General features: G+C 45.4%; 3 protein-coding genes across 5 annotated transcripts in view; all 3 read right to left on the bottom strand.

The window, feature by feature from the left end:
- LOC121614989 (receptor-type tyrosine-protein phosphatase S-like) overlaps window positions 1-4,247 on the bottom strand; it is a 67,077-nt gene extending 62,830 nt beyond the window's left edge. For all 3 annotated transcript variants that reach the window (XM_041949105.1, XM_041949103.1, XM_041949104.1), the window contains exon 1: window positions 3,950-4,247. The gene's annotated coding sequence lies outside the window, so the exon portion shown is untranslated. The remainder of the gene's footprint in view (window positions 1-3,949) is intronic.
- A 3,136-nt stretch (window positions 4,248-7,383) lies between these two features.
- fem1a (fem-1 homolog a) lies at window positions 7,384-11,046 on the bottom strand. The gene has a single exon (XM_041949005.1). The coding sequence runs from the start codon at window positions 10,881-10,883 to the stop codon at window positions 9,030-9,032; it is 1,854 nt and encodes a 617-aa protein (XP_041804939.1). The 5' UTR covers window positions 10,884-11,046; the 3' UTR covers window positions 7,384-9,029.
- A 3,198-nt stretch (window positions 11,047-14,244) lies between these two features.
- On the bottom strand, window positions 14,245-16,526 carry LOC121615479 (C2 calcium-dependent domain-containing protein 4C-like). The gene is made up of 3 exons (XM_041949844.1): window positions 16,428-16,526; window positions 15,117-15,879; window positions 14,245-14,985 (listed from the first exon to the last, which is right to left on the bottom strand). Exons 2-3 carry the CDS (start codon window positions 15,846-15,848, stop codon window positions 14,434-14,436), a joined length of 1,284 nt encoding a protein of 427 aa, XP_041805778.1. The 5' UTR covers window positions 15,849-15,879; window positions 16,428-16,526; the 3' UTR covers window positions 14,245-14,433.
- Between the last annotated feature and the right edge of the window lie 2,644 nt (window positions 16,527-19,170).

The raw sequence follows: 19,170 nt of genomic DNA, 5'->3' as shown, positions 1-19,170 counted from the left end.
TGACTCCTGTCAGTCAGGGATGTAACTGTCAAACCGAGTCAATGGCTGTACCCCACCCCACCCCCTCCCATGATTGTATAATGAGCTGTGTACATCAACACATTTAGCCATTTTCAGTGCAAAATGTCAGCAGAATAACAAGAAGACGCGCGTCTTGCCATGCAGTGTTCAGAAACTTCAGCAGAGGAGGCTCGGCAAAACTTCAGCTGAAAAAGACAATGGCGACATCTCTTTGAGGAAGAGAAGAATGAGTTCGCGGCTGAAATAGAGACGAGGGTTGACCAGAGGGCAGCGAGGCAGCAGAGGCAGCAGCGGCAGCGACGTGGAGATGATGTCCTTTTGCATATGAGGAAGAGAGGATGAGGGGGGGGGGGGGGGGGGGGGGGGGGGGAGGTGAAGATGTCTTCAGATGTGGCAGCTGTGATGAAAAGAGAGGCGAACGACTGAAGACAAGAGGTGGAGAAGAGAGGTAGTGAAGGAGTGTGCATTATTCATCCCTGCTGACACATCAGAATCTCTGATTCATCTGAAGAAGGGCATCAGTCAAGTCACAACCTATCTCTTAGCCTTCACTCATATGCACGCACAGAAGATGCAGACACACGACGAACACGCACACACACACACATAATTGCAAATGGGTGGAAAAGGGGATAATTATAGGTCTGGCTCGCTATACAACAGAGACCCTTAACAACAGACTGAGAGGCGTCTCTGCACAACAAGGCTGCAGCAGAGTTTCTATGAGGTCTAGTGTTTTATTTAAATGGAAATATAAATTACCTGTCGGAGTAGTTCACAGAGAGCAAAGGAGGACATAAAAACAGGTGAAATTAACAGGTGGGCAGACTTACACCCTTAAACAAACATGGATGCTAAGTCTGGAAGAGAATGCAGTGTTAGATTTCTTAAATCATTTGTACAGTTAGTTATTGTCATTATGTGATGCACTGTGTTGGAATGAAAAGACTGTTTAGTTGTTGTTGAACTGAATGATCTTGTTCTGATTTTCAGCAAAATTGCATCCAGATGATGTGTTCAGGCTATATTTTTACAGAATTCTGTTGTCTACACAGTCTATTTCTAATTGTAATTTGGTGGTAGGGAATAAGTGAATTGAAGTTTTTGTTTGATACAGTCATGTGCAAATATTTAATGGATGGACGATGCACACATCCATTATTTGTTGTGAGCAGTTCTGAGTTTTTAATCATTGGATGTGATGATTAATTGTGGCACAACACGAATTCACAATACGTGATTGTCGTCAATTGACTCGATCAATCACAGAGATTAGGGCTGGCAGACATGGTCGAAATCAATATCGCAGTATTATAAGAGTATTCTTTTCCGAATCAATATACATGATTATGTTGCTAATGCATGCAAGTACACACGTTAAAACGAGCAGTGATTTTAAGTGCAATGAACTCTGCTCCACATTACAACAGATGAACCTCTTCACACAACAACTTAAATACCTCCAGTTTAACATTTATGAGTAACATTTGCGCAGAATTATTCATTTAGCCACCGGGATTTTGCTAAACAATAATATATATATGTGGCATATATCATAATATGATTCCACAGAAAGTCCATAAGCAATAATGCTGATTTATTGCCCGAGTGGAGAAGATGTACTGTGTCTCATGAGACTGCCTGCTTCAACAAAGGTTAAATTAATAAATAAACTTTTATCTATTGCACATCCTGCATCCTCTGTTGCTCTTCTTCTTTTCTAATTTGACTTGACACCAGTGTGAATATTTTAACCAAGATTTGGACCGAAGCTGTCAAGTTTCCAAGAAATATATATTTTAATAGCAGAAAGAGCATCTTTCTTAACACCGTTCTAATAATTCCATGTGTCCCGGCCCTGACGGGTTCATTCTGCATGCTGTACGCTTTGTTTTCAGTGGCCCCCAAATAAACAAGAAGAGAAGCGCAGCAGACAAAAGCTTGCTGTTCAGAAGGCTTTGAAAAGGTCAATTAATATCAATGCCGAGACAACAACAAAGTTTCTGTCTGCTTGTAATACAGGTGGCTACGCTCCCAGCATGAAAGTTGCATGCCTTGATGTCCTCCTTTCCAGCTGACTGTGGCAACAAAGCTAATGGAGAGTGTGCACAGAGACTCTTGACAAAATCCATGGATGGGCATAACATGTAGCACAAGAGAGGAAAATAGAGAACGGAGCAGTTAGGGTAAAGCTGCTGCGAGAATCTGGGAGTAAGACTTCAATGAGGCCTTTGACGTGAAACCAAAGCTGCTCCGCTGGGAGCGCACGTCATCCGGCATATTCAAGTCTGGATGGATCTTACAGCGGTATCTGCTTGGAAAGAGCAGGAAACCACTGAGGCCCATGGTTGAACTCTGTGAAATGCTATTTAAGGGAGTACATGCCATCACTGATTTCATAAGCTACTGCTCCTAACAGTGCCTGGATGAATACCTGTGGGGCCGAGCATCTCTCACAGAGGAGCATATTTGATCTGAGACACACAGAGGATATTTGCCAGTTGATTTAGTCTTCTTCCACGTAATGACTTCTCCCTGTCAAATAATGTAAATATCTAGATCCCTGGCCCTTTCCTGAAAGCATGTGGCTTGTGTATGTCTGTCATGCGGGGAGCAGGGCTGAAATATCACAAGACAGGGAAGAAGCAAAAAAAAAAAAAAAAATTGAGGGTTCTACTGAAGAGAGGAATCCATGTGTAAAAATGACTGATTAAAATAATTAGGGATGTGGAAATGGTCTGGAACAATAACCAGCAAACGCACGGTCCCCCAGGGAAAATTTCCCATCTGTGTATGAGGAGGAAGACCTCCCTCGGATTCGCCACGACAGTGCGATTTCCCAGTTTACACAGGCCACACAGCGGAAATATCAGGAAAGCCTAAACATGCATTTGGAGTGCACATGATTGAATCCCAAACAAGCAATAGCCCTCGGAAAATGTGTCAGGATGAATCGATGTATCATTAAATTACACTCTGCCTGTACGCGTGAGTGGCTGCGTTACAGCAGATCCTGCTGCGTATAATTATAGACATATGAGAGGTCTATGGACTACAAAACATTGCCTATGTGTGCAGATGGGCTTTTTTTTTTAAGTAATGCTTGAGAGCAGCAGACGCAGCAGCAGCCACTCTATTGTCTAGAAAACAGTCTTGCTAAATAAGGCCATCCACCTTGCCACCTGGTGCCTTCCACACCAACTAATGACACTCTAAAATGAGTATAATAGCACATATGCATGTTTAACATGTCTGATAGCGCCCTCAGAAGTGTTGAGTATGGGATTATAATAATGGGATTTTGACTTTGCTGTGGCATCAGTGAAATATCAGCACAATGATAACAAGACTTGGAGCTTCCTCTTTTTCAATATCCTTGACAAATCCATTGGATGCAGGTACTGATGAGGTTGTTTTTATTCTCTGTATTTTTCCCCTCCTTTTTTGAGACTTAAATACAAATCTGTCTTCACAAGAGACTCATCACACCTGGAGGGCGCTTTAAAGGGCCATCAGGAAAAGGCACTTTAAATGAGAGTGGATGAGGAACAAAGGCTCTGCCAGTCTGCCCCGGTCCCTCATGCTGCCCAGCCAACAATAAGGGGGGAGGGGGGTGAAGGGGGACGCGCACTCACAGCGCTGTTGCCAGCCAGCCTGGTCTGCACAAACCCCGCGGTCCGATTTTCACGCAAACGTTTAAAACAAAGTCTCAGGTGATGCCGAGATGAAAGACGGGGAGCGAGGACAAAAAAGACGCAAAGAAGCCTGCCGGCCCTGGAGCTGAAGGCTGAGCGGTGAAATTTCACCCCGGCCGAGGGTGAGATTTCATTAGTTCCCCAAAACGCTATTCGACAAGTGAAAACAACCCGCCTGGGTGCGGTGCACGGCCGCAAACATCAACTGTGTAAGGGTGCAGGATGCTGGTTACCTTGGTGGGAAGTGCTCCGTCTTCTTGACTGTCTGGTAGATTCATGTGGGTGGATTTGCAGCTGGAAGCTTCCTCGGAAACAGCGGGGATAAATGTAATCCAGTGGCAGCGGAGCTCCGCTCAGAGAAGGGTCTGCCTTTGTGGAGGACGCATGCACGCATCGCCGGCGTTTTCCCCACCGCACCGCCCTGGCTGTCGACCGACCTCTCGGGAACGCAGCGGGTCACGGCTGCTCCTCAGCCCTGTTGTCGGGTGAGCATTGCTGGACGGGCGGCCTCAGATACTGCTGGTTGATGTCATTGATACTCCCTGCCTTCTTCCTTAATGCCCTCCTCCTTCCCTCCCTCACCCCCTCCTCTCCTCTCTTCCCCCACCCCCCCCCCCCCCTCTCTCTCTCTCTCTCTCTCAAGCACACACCGGAGCTCCCCCACCACCACCACCACCCTTACATATGACGTGATGCAGGCGAGATCTCCAATAGCAACCGTATCCCCCATCACCCCCTATTACCCCCATTACCCACCCCGCAGCCTTCCTCACACCTCCTCCAGCTCCGGCTGGATCGCTGACTGGTGCAAAGAGGTGGCTGCTGAGATGGGCCGCTCTTGTGTGTTGGTGGCTGATTTCTTCCACAGTGCTCCTCAGGGGCTAAAATGAAGATAAGCACCTTGAAACCCTGTAGATTCCCATAATATAGTGTCTAATTATAGCTGTTGGCAGGAACACCGAGTCAGAGCTCCATAACAGCTCCTACTGAGCTGAGCTCCCTCACTAAATTATAGCTGGACACTCGAAAATACAGTGTAGAGGGAGCAGAGCTCACTGTGGGTCATTATGGGCATATATTAATAACACAATAGGAGGTAGATAACACGGCGCTACAGGACAAGATAACTATGTAGTTGAGGACAAGAGATGCAAGGAAATAATAACCTCAGTTATTCTTTGTGCTAAAACTAATGCAGTCTCATACAACATTAATCATATAATAAGTGATTTAGAGAGGTGTTCGTCCAGCTTCACTGTCACGTCGGGGTGTAGTTTGTGGTGCTGTTGAGATGTTCTGCATGACACTGAGACGTGTTTCTTCTCCTCCGCTGTTGTATCAACAAGGGCAGACTGACTAATATTAATCAATCGTTCATATCAAGGAGGTTAACCCACTGCACACTTTTATCTTTAAGATTTTTCCCTCCATAATCTGGCTCAGACATATTTTCTTTTTTTTCTGGCTTTAATTAAAAAAAAGTATCATATTATCATATTGGCAAAAGATCAAAGGGACAGTTGTTAGATTGCTCTTTTGTCACATTATATGGCCTTGATAAACTTTGGGCTGCTACCAAGAGAACATCACATGGGAATGGCTGAAGGTAAACCCTCCACCCAAGGACAAGTGGATTGCAACTGTCCATGAAATAAACTGCAGTATCTGACCTTTACCTGATATGAAAAATATGTGAAATACTGGGGAAAATGGACTTTATATGTATGTATGTGTGTGTGTGTGTGTGTGTGCACAGATATGACACATAATGAATAGAATAATTAACCAATAAAAATGGCAAAAAGAATCTCTGAACAGATAACAAAGCCTCATGCTTTTACTTCTAAAAGCTCCCACACAGGCAAACACAGGCCCTCTTTTTGAAGATTTGGTCTTATTTAGGTCACACGACGTGACAAAAACAAGCGCCACAAGGGCACAGTGTGAGGTGTTGGGAGTGCGGCGTTGTAGGTTGGCATGACGCTTCGGGACCGTGTGTACGAGGCTTTCTTCTAACGTCTTCGCTCTACAAAACAGGCCCGGCGTCAGCAGCTCTGCCCTGCCTGGATTTCTGCTCGTCCAGATGCTTACAAATGCATATTCAGCCCTGCCTAATAGCTTACTAAAAGTCGTTCTCAACGACTCGTTCTCTCTCTCGCGATCTCTGACACAAAGACCGCTTGACAGAGTGTGAGGAAGAGACAGGAAAATTAACCCGCTGCCACCACTTCTGAGGGTAATTGGAAGCTACAGTGTTTGAGTCTCAAACATGGACTTGAGGGGACAAAGGCTTCCCCTCAGACTGATTTTCTTTGTTGCTAGCGACATCTAGTGGAAAATTACTGTTATGTCATGTTGCACGTACTTCAGTTTGGAGGCATTAACACAAAAGGTTCATGTATGCAGAATTGGGCCTGTCAGTTTTTCTCTGGTCAGCCTCTTTTGTTGGCAGGGAAACAAAAACAAACTGCCAAAACTGACTTTAACTTTATGACATTAGAATAAGATGAAATCATTACAAAGAGAATTTTCATAAGTAAGGGGATGTATCTCTTATTGGTGGTCCACCTCTTAGTTTGCATAAGAGGCATTTTCTCTTTGTTTGTCCTAATATTGACAACTATGTCTGACATCTTGATAGCAGAGACCCTGCTTTCAAAACTTTAATTCAGATCTAAAAGTAATAATTCCTGCAATCACCTGCCACCCTTTACAGAAAGGTCAGAGGTCAGGTCAGCCGTAAGAGAGCTCTTGCATCTGCAGCATGATCTTGTTTAGCAGGGGCGGATGCATGTTGTCACAGGGACTTGAACCTCTCTTCACCAGCTGGCGTTTCTCTGCTGACTGTGCCAACATGACACCTGTCACGTTCCCAGTATCCACGCAAAGTAATAATAGCAGATAATGAATATTTTATGCAAGGCTAGCTTTCCAACAATCCTCGTCTTTAAAATAAATGAGTTCATGCTCTTTCTGCTTCCTGTCAGAATAATGCAGCCTCTGTTGTCTGTGTGCCGTCTCTGCCAGTCACACTGTGACCTGCCTGACTGTATAGCATTACAGTATTCCCATTTTCAGAGTTGAAGCTAGGGCAAAAGATCCCTAAAATTAGCAGGGTAAGTGCCCTGTCTCTACCACTGCCCTGCAGCAGTGACGTTAATTGCACTCTATTTATACTTTAAGAGTGCAGGACTCAGAAAGATCAAGTTTCTGTGATGCTTTATGTCAGTGTACTCAGGTTTATGTGAGCAGAGCTGTGGGAAGTCCACGTTTGGTATAAAGAGCTGAATTTCTGTAAGTGGGTACTGACTAATTTCTAATATTCTTCTAATGTGACACATTGGATGCACTCTAAAATGCTGTCTTCCACTTTCTAAATAAGATACTTCGATGGATCTGGCAGCCCTGATGAGGTTGTGGAGCTTTTATCTCCCGTCATCTCAACCATTTTAATCCATCTAAATATGTATGATGATGCTCTCAGTGCAAATGCTGCAACAACACTCAAGCTGGAGGACGAGTGACAAATCAGGGCGCAGAAAGAGATACTACATTCATATTTTTCGATGATTGTTTAGTTTCCAATGAGTAAGATTTTCCACATGTAGAAAAGACACAACAAAGCTGAGATCACCCACACACAAGCGCACACGGATAATGTTGCGACACTGAATTTTATTCAAGTATCTCCAACACACTTTTGCTCTTGAGTTATCATCAGTTAAACGAATCAGTTGAGAAAGGCAGCGACAGTTCATAGCCTGAATGGAAGTTGTCTATTTGGGATTCAGAGCCTCTCAGTGTGCATTCAACTTGGTGGTGCTTAGCACAGACAAATAAAACATTCATGATGACACAAGATAAACAAAAGAGAGACTATTAAAAATAAGACTGAGATGCAGGAACGGAGCCATCTTTTCCATTTCTGAACTGCATCTGAGGTTAAAGGGAAAACTCACTTCACAACATGATTGATCTAGGACAGACTTTTCTGATGGATACAAACAGAGAGGGCTTGAGTTCTGTCGTTATCACCACAAAACGTTCTGTTTCTGATGCTGCTTCCCTGACAGCGGATTACAAATCTTTGTTGATGTTGACATTAACCAGAAGTAGAGGGATGTAGGCACACTCGAGGCTCTAGTTTGAAATTGTTCATTCGGACGTAGGCAGAAATTTTAAGAAAACATTCAGGAGATGACTGTCAGTGAAGCAGCCCCAGGTTTAAGTCATTATCCTGTTCGAATAAACATGTAAAAAGGAAAGAATAATCCTACGTAAAAATCTGTTCATGTAGTGATTTTTTGCTTGAAAAACATCGCCTCTGATTGGAATATCACAAGCTGCATAGGCTATAAATGTCTGTGTGGAGACTGGGGAGTGTTAGCCAAACAATGGTACCAGATGTTCTTACTTCAAGGGGTACCATTCATCCTCAATCTCATGAAAGTCTTTCAAAGTGACGGCACTGCAGGCGGTCAAATCTTGTCACAGTCTAAAATATCGAACATCCTCTGGACCTGGAAGCTTCATGTAGGTCTCACCTTAAGGTTATTACTTCTGCTTATAATTAAAAACATGAGTTAGTTGCTTTTCATTTCGCCACCAGTTTACAGTCTGTAACAGAACATGGCTCCATGGCTGACATTTGGCACAGTAAATTCAACACCTTCCCATATCAAAGAATATGGGATAACATAACAGATGGTATGTGCGAACAAGCAAAACCAGGCAAAAAACTGCAAGCGAGCTTGTTTGGGTGGTTGAGTTTGTTCAAACACATCCTTGCTGAATGAATTTTGCAAAACAACAAGTGAGCTACCATATTCACTCTTCATTTTCATGCATGTTATCTGGCTAGTTTGTTCAGATGCTTCGGTAATACTCAAACCCATCTTTCATAACAGTCCAGCCACCACCAAACACACACAAGCACCATCATACCGGGAGTCTCCTTTTCACTGGGACAAAAAGGGGGGAAATGCATTAAAGCCTATATCAAGTTGGGCTTTCACCCAGCTTTAAATAGCAGTAGGAACAATTATTTCTGAAAGTCTACGTGACTTCATGTTAGAATAAAGCGATAACTGACCAGATCTCAGCCAGAGATTTTAAGCCCCACGGCTGGATGTTTGTTGCTATGGTTTGGTCTGAAACAAGGTGGGTAAGGCCAGGAGCGAAGCAGAGGTCAAAAGGAGACAGAGATGAAGGAGAATGGCGCTGAGAAGGAAGTTTCTGGCAGGCCATAGTAAGGTATGAGGGACAACAGGAAGAGTAGTGCAGGGCTGCCTCATCAGGGGACAGTAGTGGAAGTCAGTGCAGCTCGATGAAAGCTTCCATCTCCTCAGAGATGAGTCCCCTGTAAGGCAGTCTGTGCTTCTCAATTGCACGCGCCGCCAGGCACTGAAGGGTGACGTAGTTCAGCGGGTAGAGGGCCGGGTGCCCGCTGCTCTGCTCATCCAGCAGCTCGTAGGCTGTCTTCCTCTGTGCATTTTTAGCGTCAAAGTGAGCCCCGGCCTTCATAAGTAGTGCCATAATCTCCGGACAGCCGTTGTTCGCGGCGATGTGCAGCGGCGTGTTGTTCTCGCAGTCGCGCGAGTCGACGTCCGCGCCGCACTCGAGGAGCAGCGCTGCCACCGCCTGGGAGGGGAAGCGGCCCACAGGGTAGCGGCCCACGGATGTGGTTTCCTTGTCTACGGCCATGTGGAGAGGGGTGAAGCCGCTGCGACCTCGAGGGTTCAGCTTTAGCAGACGGTACACTGTGTGCTTCTTCTGATGCTCCTGCTCTGGGCTGCACTCCAGCTTCTCCAGGAGGAAGATGAGGTGCAGGATGATGGAGAGGGCTTTGTTGAACTGAGGAGCTTCTGGTAGGTTGTCCCTCTGAGCCACCGCTCTCTCTACCTCCCTCACACTTTTCCCCAGCACTGTCATCAGATCGTGGAAGGTGATGCGCGTTGACAGGGTGCCTTTGGCCCGGTCTTGGAGGACAAAAGAGAAGAGCTCTGCAAAGGACAGGAAACTGGAGGCTGTCATGGGGCTGAGAGGGTCCAGGTTGCTCTGCTGCATGTCTAAAGCATATTTCCACAGACTGATGCAGCGTTCAAAGTTGCCTGAGTCAGCATACACGGCTCCCCTGTAGCGGATGTAATAAGAGGTGTCTGGGTGGGATGGCCCAAGGATGCGCTCTCGAACCAACAGAGCCTGCATCCTCATTTCATCTGGGTCTGTGATCAAAGCTTCTAGTTCCTCTGCAGTGCTAACCTCCTGCGCACAGCCATAGGCGGGGATAGGGGGACCAGGTGGAGGCTTGGCCAGGGATCCAGCTTTGTCCCCTGGTTGCCTCAACTCCATAGCCCTTCTCCAGTACCTCATCGCCCCTAAGAGATCCCGCTTTTTGTCCACAAAAGTCGCCCCAAGGAGCTCAAGTGCATCGATGCGTTCCTCTCTGGAGGTGCGGGGCTGGTGCGCGAGGTATTCCACGATGTTGGTGTGACCTGTTACGCTTGCAGCGAGGAGCGGGGTCATTCCGTATCCATCTCTCTCCATGCGGGCATTGCACTTCAGCAGCATCTTCATGATGTCCAGGCTGCCTGACTCAGCACAGTCGTGTAGGGCGGTGTTTCCTTTCACGCTCTTGCGGTTGACATCAGCACCGCGGTCCAGGAGGAACTTGGCTATCTCCTTGTGGCCCTTATAACAGGAGATCATGAGGCAGGTGTGGCCGTGGCGGTTGGCTACCTCCATGTCGGCTCTGTGCTCCACCAGGTAGCGGACGATCTCCAGGTGGCCGTCAAAGCAGGCAGCTCGGAGCGGCGTTGAGTTAGTTAGCGTTGCGTTGTTGACTGAGGCACCGTGTTTTAGTAGCGTCTTCACCACGGGGAGGTGACCGGCGGCCGACGCCGCCCACAGCGGCGGAGCCCCCTCGATGGTCTCCCCGTCAAAGTTGACAGCCCCCCCGAGTTCAACATTTGCTTTACAATGTACCAGGAGGTAATCTACCACCTCTAAGTGTCCGTATCGAGAGGCTATCAACAGAGGGGTTCCTCCCTGTATTTTCTCCTCGGCTAAAGCCTCCAGCTCCTCTGGAGTTTTGTTGCTCAGCAACTTCTGGATAAGTTTCAGCTTACCATCTCTGGCCGCGTTGAAAACCGCCGTCGTTATGTCCATTTTACAGGCTCTGAGCTGCCGCGCTGGACACCAACCCCATAACCACTCGTTTATGGAAAAACTGTCGTGTCTGTTTCTAATCAGCAGAGAGCAGCTATCTTAGTTTAGACTCGGTTTCTAGCTCACATCTTTCTGCCATTTTGAGGGTGCTGTCAAGATGGCGTTTGTGTTGTTTGACAGGTCTCTGTTTACGATTGCAGCGAGGCATTGTGGGTAACGTAGTTTTGATGTGATTCCCAGGAGGAGGTTCTACTTTTTAAAGACCTACATTTCCCATGATGCATGCGAGTTAAATGACCTACCAGCTGATGGGTTCGTTTGTTATGGTTGTTCGGACCAACAAGGAACACCGCCTTACATAGACGGGAAAGTGCTAGCTGGTACTCGGGCTCAAAAACCAAACACACCCTCAGAAAGAGAGCTCAGTTTAAATGATAAGATGATTTCCAGCACTGAGGATACCCAACAGCTGTACGTTACACGATAGAAATAATCATTTTGGGTTACTTAGAACTGACTATATGGAGCTGTGTTATCAGTTTCAAACTTGAGTTTAAATTACGCAGGCTAATGAAAGCTACAGTAATCAACACAGTCAAATGACAGTAGCCTGAATCTCACACTGAGGCCTCCTGCATTGTGAGCTGACACCATCTGCTGCCAACAGCTTCAGGCGTCTGCACTCATGTCATGTCAGTAGAGTGGTCACACAACCACTCTCCACCATTAAAACAGGACTGATTATATTGTTTGGTCGCATTTTCTGTGGTGGACTAACTAAGGTGATTTTACCCATACAATCTATCTTGTCGTAGTTGCAGTTCACATTAGGAAAGTTATTTGTTTTCCTTGATGGCACGGTGCAATTTCTTTGCAGCCAACAGCACCCTGATAACTATCATATCTGCAGAGCCCTGCTATGAAAATGTCGGGGGTGGATGTATAGTTCAAATAAATATCCACACAGTAAGTAACAATGCGGAATTAAGCTGGAAGCACACATGACCGACCTAAACATCACGTTCCTACGCAAAGCCAGTAGCCAGAATATTGACTTGAATATTGACTTGCATGAACACCAGGACCTTATTCGCTGGAATGTGGATATTGACTTTGCCTCTGTATCTCTCCACAGTATGAAAAATCACCCTCCTACTTTCATATGCATAACTGCAGTGTGCCATGCAGTATATTGCAGCTGTTGATGAGAGCTGAGCCGTGACGGAGGACTAGAATATGTTATAAATTCATGGAATAAGTTCACTTCTGGGGATTTGAACACTGGTGTAAAGGCGTAACAGCTCTGCATGCAGACAGTATCACAAAAATCTGGATGGCAGTCATTCTCAGTTCTTTCTTAAACTAAAAGATAGAGTGAAAGCAAAAATCATCCTTGAGCAAATTTACAGCTTGTTCAATGTTCTTTTTAGTGGTGTACAAAAGAAATTCAGGACACATCAAACTGCTGCCTCAGAATTATTACCTTGCTGGCAGACTGGTGTGATATTCATTGCACACATTTCTTGTCAAAAAGTCGATGCAATTGTAACTTGAAATGAATAATTATTGAATTGTGGCCTCTCAAGCTTAACTAAGTCTGTCTATCACCTCTGTCAATATCACAAAGAGAGCTGCCCTGACTGCTGAAAGTCTGTTAGAATCATGATATATAAAGTACACAGTAACAAGTTCTCATGAGAAAGTACTCTTTAGGTTTTTAAAGCCGCTGAGTTTTTGCTTTCAAATCTATAACCCACAAACTGTCATCAGACTTTGATTACAAATCTTAAATTCTGATTGGTGCACAGGCATCGGTGTGACATCAGCTTTTTCCAAGTGGAAAAATCACGGGATAAAGACATTTTCATGTAGGACCCCAGAAAAACACTGACTGAGAAAAGTTTTCAGGGACTTTAGTATCAGTGAAAACAGAAATATGGTTTAAACAAGCTAAACACTTTACTTAATTCAGAGATTATGACCTTATTTTATCACTTTTCAATAATTTGCTTTACCAAGTCTACAGAGGCAAAAATAATAATTACTTATAATATTATATTATTATAATTATTTTTCTCCACCAGTTTTATCTCTTTGCTGAGGCAAATGAATGTTCTTTAAGCTCGCAGATGAATGTGTCCCATGGGTGCTTGTGACTTATTTCAGCGTTGGCTGCAGATCACAGCACAGCATGAGCCCCAGAGTGTTTACATTTTTTAATGAAATGTATTTTTCTTTCCTTTTCAGGGTCATGGGTGCATCTGTCCCAGCAGATATGGACAGAAGGCAGGAGACGCAGAGAGAAGGTCACCAGTCAATTAAAAGCTGCTTTGAATTGAATCGTATTTCTGGAGGACTGCAACGTGTCATTCTCATGTTTCACCAGTAGAGGACGGATACGCTCCACACTTGGATCATGCTCTTTACGACTCAGTGGGACCATCCCTGCATGCCCGACAAATGAATCAGTGTGGACTGTTGGGCCATGTTTTACTCCCACAACATATTTCAATGTATCAACTCAAATATTGAACACATGAATCATGATATATTCTCACTGTACAGATAAATTACATCTAGAGCGGGAGAGTTTGTGCCAACATTTGATTCAGGGGAGTGATTGAGCCATGATTAAACCTCCTGCCATCCTTCAAAACAATTTGAAAGTCGCTGGAGGAGAGCCTGAGTTGGAAACATGTCTTTAAAATTAAACAGGGAGTTTGGCTGCACACAGAGACAATATCGTGTGCAGAGATCCAGGATTAAAATGACACCCAGCCCATTGTCTGTCTCAGAGGACCCAGCCCCAGACTTATTTGCAAAATTGGAAAGCATGGGGGAGCAAAGGAGGGTTTCTAATCATTTCCTAGGGCTTGCCCTCAATCCTGAGGAGTTATTATAATACATAATATAATATATAATCACTGAGACAAAGCTGCAGGATGAAAAGGCATCAGTGAGAGTTTAGTGTTTTTATTCAGAAGTTCGACAGCATGTAACAACAGTCATGTTAACATTACATCCACAAGCAATTCAAATCTAACTCCCGAATATAAACTCTTTCCAGTGCACGGAGGCATTTTTCCACAGGAACATGCAAAAACCCACATACAAAAAAAACACAGCTCCAAATGCACAAGATCATCATTGCATCACACTTGATATGATACCGAGCCACATCACGACGCTCATCAGCGAAGTAACTTAACACTGACAGAGAAATATACAATCAAGAAGAGCAGCTCCACTCTTTGCATTGCTAATATACCGGTAAGCATGTGAGTGATGGTGGTTTCCATTTGTTTGACCTGGACTGAGCTCTAGTGATGGCAAGTGGACAAATGGGACTTCTACAGAGGCCTCTTTTTTTTTTTTTTTTTTTTTTTTTTGCCTATTGATGTACATGGCGCATTGTGCAAGATACGGCTCCCTTGTCATCAGCATGCTTTCACCTGCCCAGTATTTATCAGATCTGTGGAGTGGGACCGAAAGGTAGCCGGAGAAGAAAGGGCCCTTGAGATGTGGAGCTGCCAGTCTTGACAGGGGCTCCCTAGAGGCCTGCGAGCAGCTCACTGAGCAGCACCTCCCTTTCTCCTAGAAGCACGTCTCTCCTCAGACTGGTACCTTTGTTCACTACCTTTATCTTCATGGCCAGACTCTTCACTTGTGCCTGGGGCAGCGCGTCAAAGAAAAAGTCTTCGTTGAACACTGGATTCCTGCTGTTCTTGATGATGGTGCTCCTCTGTTTCTGCTGCTTGCCGGGGTTCAGGTAGAGCGCCACACAGCAGTTGATGCTTTTAAGGTCCGTCTGCCTGTCGTAAAGGCCCTCAGCTGCCAGCATGCGCACCCTCAGCCGAGCCGCCTCCGGGTCATAGTGCGTGCTCAGCCTCAGTGTCCCCCCCTTGTGGAGGTTGATGGTGTGCTCGCGCTGCAGGAGGTCTGACGCCGCGCCCCTCAAGCCACCGCTTTTACTTCCATGGAAGGCGGGAGAGGGGGGGCAGCGTGTGCGGCGGCGCTGCATGTTGGGGCTGTTGTCTGCTGAGCTGCAGTCGTCAGTGGAGAGAGAACTGTGGCGCGCCAGGGAGCGCTTGGCACGAGACACCTTGAGGGGGAGGGAAAAGGCAACTGATGAACATACAGAAAGAAGCCTCCTGGTGAACCAGACACTTTTGGACCACTTTCATTACTGGCTTTGTAACAGCCAACCCATACACACACTCTTACAGTCCTCACCTTGGTCTTTGTCTCCTGGGTAATGGAGCGCAGGAGGGAGGCAGAGCGGGACAGGAGAGGGGAGTTAAAGGGGGATGAATCTGCTGAGGAGCAGGTGTCGCTCTCTCCACCACTGAAATAGCGGTAGGGGTTGGGGTCCGCTGGGGCCAGGAGAGTGCCCCCTTGGGAGCGCCTCTGGGAGTTCGGGGAGGTGAGGGGGCTGCTGGGGTCACTGTGGAACAGGCTCTCCTTGCGTCGGGTATGAGGAGACTCCACCAGGGTGGAAAAGCCATAGGAGGTCTGAGCCTTGGGGACGTACGGCAGAGACATCGCAGTCTGTGACTGGGGGTCTGCATTAGTGTTGACTTCACCTCTGGCCCTGTCCGCAGATCCGGCACCCGGCTCATCAGCGCTCTCTATTTGGATGATGTGACGGTTGGCCGACTTCTGGAGATTGCGGGAGAAGAGGCGAGGGCTGCAGGGGTTCTTGCTGCTCCGAGCTCTGGGGCTCTGGCTGCAGATGGCGTGGTCAGAGGAGGAGGGTCGCAGGGTGGAGCAGGGCTGTGGCTCTGGGGTGAGAGACTCTTCTGGTGGGCAGCAGATCAGTTTTGGGGGAATGAAGAAATCGGGGATCTTGTCTGGGGTGAGGACATTGGCATACACAGAGACAGGAATGGCCTCTATTGTCTGCGGGGGCTTGGATTGTGTCCCGCTGCTCTCCACAGAGCTCCGGAGCTTCTCCAGTAGCCACATGCCCACTCAGATGCCTCAACTCACAGCTTCTCTGAAATCACAGAAAAGTGATGCATGAAGAGGAGAGAGCTCATCCAACCACAACGAACAGACAAAACCAACGGAATTAAAGCTTTTTGTCGAGTTTTACTAAATATCATCAAATAAAACATGAACCTTAGATTAAATCCGTGTCTGCCTCGCCGTCAGCAGAAAAAATGACCAATTAGTGAAGGAGATGGATGAAGAGTAAACATTTAAGTCGCAGCCAAGAATCACACATTTCTGCCACAATTCAGACAGTGAAAGAGTGTCCAAACTGCGCCGCTGCGCAAACACTGAGGTAAACTAACAAAAAATCATCTGAACCATTTAAACATCATTATCATCATCATCATCACCATCATCATCATCTCAAACTCAACGTCTTACACAAATCAAACTGCTTATTAAAACCACTTTAAGTCCCTTCAGTTTTTACTAGTCGGTGAAACCCCTAAAATAAACGATGAAAGTCGAGTGTAAATAACTTTTTTTGCTCGAACAAAGCCGCATGAAGCGCCGTCGCGTTGCATCATCGAGCATCTACCACAAACAAACCTGTTGGTTGTAAAACTCTTCTTCCTTTTCCCTTCCAAAAGCCGACCGCCGGCGTGCGCCCGTCTGCAACCTCTCCAAGCGCTCCGTGCGTAAAAGGTGTTTCCCCGTTAGCCGGAGTCCAAATGTGAGGCAAAACGCCTACCAGCGGTTAAAGGCTGCTACGAAGTAGCCTACCCTCGCTTTATATAATGGGGTCTCTGACTTCTGAGCCAATGAGAAGGTTGTGAAAGCTTCCCGTGATGTTTACCATAAAACCGCTCCATGCGCAGGCACGGGCTGAGGGGAACAATCTCATTTAAAGGCTGCTGTTCCAACACTCACAAATTGATTTTTGAAGAGAGCCTCACAGATATTTCATTTAGCGGTCACGTGAGGCATTTTCCCTCGCGTGTTGTCAGATAGTGCCGCTCTCTCTGGGCGCCTTAATTGGACTTCCTGCTGGCAATCTGGTGGCGATGTGGAGGGAACAGTATGTTGTGTTCACATCCACCATCTCGACTCATTTCTCCGTGATGATGGAAGAGAAAGCTGCATCTTCACACTTAGAGGATATTTGACAGGCAGTGGGCAAAATAAACACACCGAAGCTGAATCACAGCCACAAAGAAACTTTAAGTGACGCCTTTGTGTTAAAACTTTTCTGTACTGCAGTGCTCTCATCTCTCCCAAACAAGACTATAAATCACAACAGCTTGAAGTGAGAGAAGAGCACACATCACACCTATTGGCAATCCCCTTGTTAGTTTTTGTTTTTGGGTAGTTTCATGCATCCCAGTGTTTGTTCATACATTTTCTCATTTGCCTCTAGAAAAGTCTTGGTCATCTGAGGTCTGCAGCATCAAATCAGGTGTTTGAGCCCCCCAGTGAAAACTCACTTTCAAGTCAATCGATGGATGTGTTGATCAACAGAAAATTCATTTTTAAAAGCTATTTTCAGAGTCGTTATTCAAATAAATAACCCCTAATTTCTTTGTTCCAGCTTCTTAACTGTGAAGATTTTATTTATTTATTTAATTTCATTTTGATGGTTTTCTTTGTCTTACAAGCCAGTAAACTGAAAACATGGATTCTGGGCTGTTAGTTGGACAAAATAAGCAAGTTGAAGATCACGCCGGGCTATAAATATTTCATTATTTTCTAATATATTCTAGACCAAACAATTAATCAAGAGAATAATCAGCAGATAATTGAGAATGAACCATGTTTAAGTGCAACCTTAGTGCTATTATCACTCTTCTACCATCCTTTTAAAGCCCCACCTTTCCCCCTTTTTGGCTATGTAGCTTCACAATCTGTATTTTTTAAAAAAGCAACAGTTGTTTTGGATCCCTGCGTTACATATACTACCTATAAAAGCTAATGGGGGATGAATCGTTGGCCATGATATTCATGGCTTGGAGCTGCATCTCTTGTGTGAAATAAGACCTGACTACCTCTTTTTTTTATGTTTCCAAAACAGCATTAGGCAGCTTAAATATGCTGTGCCTTGACAGCAGATTTGAGCACAAAAACTGCTAAATTACACAATGTGGTAACGAGGGAAATCTAAAAAACAAAAAATCATGATGCCGCACTGAGAAACTGAGCACATCCGCAACACTTTCCCAAAGACAGCCTTTCCATTCATTTGAATGCACTGTGTTGTGTGAGGACGTACAACCCGAGCAAAGCAAAAAGTGATACGAATTGATGAATTGTCTTCTGTTTTCTATCTGGACCAGTTTCTGTTCGGAGGAAGCCAAAGAATTCATTCAACCCACAGTGTCTTTTGCCAGGTGTTAAACACGGAGGTGGCTCTGTCATGGCATGAGCAGCCATCTCGTAGGAGTCATTTGGACCAGTCAATGTTCTGCGAGGTTTTCGAAACGGCCAACAAATGTGAGGCCATTTTACAGGCTGGTGAAGCTGTACCTAAATTTCAAGCGGACCATCCCCCACAGCTTGTTGCAGTACTAATATTTGTATAGTTTGCTTTGTCCAGCATCTATACATTCACTAAATTCTGCAAATGTTCCATAAAGGTCCGGTAGCTCTGCTGTTTATTTCCACATGGATTGGATACTTTTTGTTTGCCTCTAAACTCTTATAGTTTGGTGGTTGCATGCTCGTGTCTCCTTGCGGTTGCAGTCTGACCTGCTTGCTCACAGAGAGCTCGTGTGCATCCAGGCGCACAAGCTCTGTACAAATGTGTACCATCCTTCAGCCGACAGCAGCGTACTTAGCAGAGATCTGGTGCCGCACAGTGTGATGATCTTGAAAAAGCAATCCATGTATCTTACATTATTGTTCCCTTTTATTTATTTCTATTTTCTTTGCCCTTTGGTTAAACATTTTTCTCCCATTTTCAGCACAGTGACGGGCCGTCGGCTCAAAGCATTTTTCTTTAACCTTATTCGATCTGCGTAGTTTCACTGAGAGTGCTGTTGTGTTTTTCAGGGACGCCCAATATTTATCCTGAGAACTGAAGATGTTGCCATAAAAAAACTGGAGAGTGCTTTGCATCCATTGCAAACAAAGGCTTATTTTACAAATTAGTGGCCAAAAAAAAAAAGTCTAAATCAGTCTAATAGAGTGAGAGTGGCTCAAATGCAGGTGGGTGAGCCAGGAAGACAAATACAGAAGAAGATTTTCAGCTGTAATTGTTACCAGCAATGGCTCTACAAAGACCTAAGTAAACATGTAAAATACTTATGCAAATGAGATCCATTCACTCTATATTTCTGAAAATAGATTGTAGTCAATT

This window comes from Chelmon rostratus, chromosome 12 (assembly GCF_017976325.1).
Source record: "Chelmon rostratus isolate fCheRos1 chromosome 12, fCheRos1.pri, whole genome shotgun sequence".
NCBI lineage: Eukaryota > Metazoa > Chordata > Actinopteri > Chaetodontiformes > Chaetodontidae > Chelmon > Chelmon rostratus.
Note: the sequence above shows the minus strand (reverse complement) of the source record. Positions and strands in the feature narration are given on the sequence as shown.